Raw genomic sequence first — 1,888 nt, forward strand, 5'->3', positions numbered from 1 at the left:
CCTTCTAAAACAGAGCAATGGGCAACCATGATCCTCCACCACCTCTCCCACCCCTCCAACCAAAACAAAAACCTCCACTTCTTCATCCCCTCCGGCGGTAATGCAGGCCTAGCCGCCACCACCGCCGCCCGCGCCCTCTCCTACCCCTGCACCGTCGCCGTGCCCGTCTACACAAAGCCAATCATGCTCCAGCGGCTCAGAGCGGAGGGTGCCATCGTCGTTCCGCACGGTAATAACATCGATGAAGCCGCGGCGCATATGCGGAATGTGCTGATGGAGGAGATGAGGGGGCAGATGGGCGATGACGGCAGGGAGGTCGTGGCCGTCGAGTTACATCCGTTTGACCATGAGGCGGCGTGGGAGGGGGTCAGTTCGCTTGTGGATGAACTGAAGGCGCAGGTACCCGCGGAGGAAGGGGAGGGGCCCCGATGCTTCCCTGTAGATGCGGTTGTTTGCAGTGTTGGTGGTGGCGGGCTGATGAATGGGATTATCCAGGGGATTGAGAGGCAGTTGCGCATGGCGGAGGACAGAGGGGTTGACAACCCGAACCAAGGCAAGGATGTGCAGATCCTCGCGCTGGAGACGAAGGGGGCAGAGTCACTTGCCAAGGCCGTTGAGATGGGGGAGCTCGTTTCGCTGAAGGGCGTTTCGTCCATGGCGACGTCGTTGGCTGCTCTTCGGGTTGCGGAGAGGACGTTGCAGAATGTCCTGAACCCGCCGGCCGGTGTTAAGGTGCACAGTCGCGTTATGGATGATGCCGAGGCGGCGAAGGGGGTGTTGAGGCTTGTCGATGAGCACCGGTTGCTGGTTGAATTGGCTTGTGGGGTGTGCGTGGAGGCTGTGGTTGCGGGTGGGCAGACCCACGGGTTAAAAGGTCATGCCAACACGGGACATGTTGATGAGCGGTTGGAATTGTCGTCGAAGCTGGCGCAGATCATTCCTGGATTCGGGCCGCAGAGTCGTGTGGTTGTGATTGTTTGTGGAGGGAGCAATATTTCTCTCGAGACGGCGGTAGAATACAGGGAGCGACTTAATAATGGATGGAGGACCGGCAATGAGTGAGGAGGATATTTGCTCTGTAGAATAATAATTGGGAAAATTTTGGGGCGCGCGGGGAAACTGGGAAAATATCTGGGCGTTTTTGTTCTTTTGCTTTTCATGTTTCTTTCCAACTTCTTCCAACATTTTTTTTTTTTTTTTTTGAGTATGGAAAAGTGCAGTTTCTTCCAAAAGGACCCAAATAATAAATTAAGTGACACCTAGGTAGGGATTCAGGTTAAAAAGCTGCTTGGGCTAAAGGGGGAAAAGATAAGTTGCAATGTCACTTTCGTCATTGACCGTAGTTCCGTTCCTCAGTTTAGAATGCCGTGACATTTCTTCCCATGATTAGACGTAATAAGGCGTTTTTGGATGCCCCTCCCCTCCAGGTGAAAACACCATCCCAACAGTTAGAGATTACGCAGCAACCACTGGCTCCTTTTCAAAGCATCCGAATCCTATAATCCCAGTAATTCTTGCGAATGGGATCATACTTATCCTTCAGCAACGTAAGCATCTTGACGGCGTCCGCCTTCCGCTTCTCCTCCGTACCCTTCTCGTCTTCCGCCTCTTCCGCATACACATCCGCCAGCCACTCCACAGCCAAACTACTCCTAACCTGATACTTCACACCCCCATCAGCCTCCACCTCTTCCAAAATAAACTTCGATGCAAACCCTTCAAGTTCAGCCATTGATTTACCAGCAGCTCTTAAAACACCGCGCGCATAGGCCCACGGACATCTATTCTCAGGAGCAAGGAGAACTTTGTTCTTGGCATATTCAATCTCAGCCATGATGAGGTCTTCATCCACGACGTCAAGGCTTCCCTTGTAGCCGCCCTTTTCGTC

General features: G+C 53.2%; 2 protein-coding genes across 2 annotated transcripts; one reads left to right on the plus strand and one right to left on the minus strand.

Moving 5' to 3' along the window:
• Positions 1-27: 27 nt before the first annotated feature.
• On the plus strand, positions 28-1,062 carry PAAG_11162 (hypothetical protein; the record flags this gene model as incomplete). Its single annotated transcript, XM_015846859.1, has 1 exon — positions 28-1,062. The coding sequence occupies one exon, from the start codon at positions 28-30 to the stop codon at positions 1,060-1,062; it is 1,035 nt and encodes a 344-aa protein (XP_015703466.1).
• Positions 1,063-1,480: 418 nt separating this feature from the next.
• On the minus strand, positions 1,481-1,834 carry PAAG_11163 (hypothetical protein; the record flags this gene model as incomplete). The annotated part of the gene is made up of 1 exon (XM_002796812.2): positions 1,481-1,834. One exon carries the CDS (start codon positions 1,832-1,834, stop codon positions 1,481-1,483), a length of 354 nt encoding a protein of 117 aa, XP_002796858.2.
• Positions 1,835-1,888: the final 54 nt, after the last annotated feature.

The sequence above is a fragment of the Paracoccidioides lutzii genome (assembly GCF_000150705.2).
Source record: "Paracoccidioides lutzii Pb01 unplaced genomic scaffold supercont2.2, whole genome shotgun sequence".
Classification (NCBI taxonomy): domain Eukaryota; kingdom Fungi; phylum Ascomycota; class Eurotiomycetes; order Onygenales; family Ajellomycetaceae; genus Paracoccidioides; species Paracoccidioides lutzii.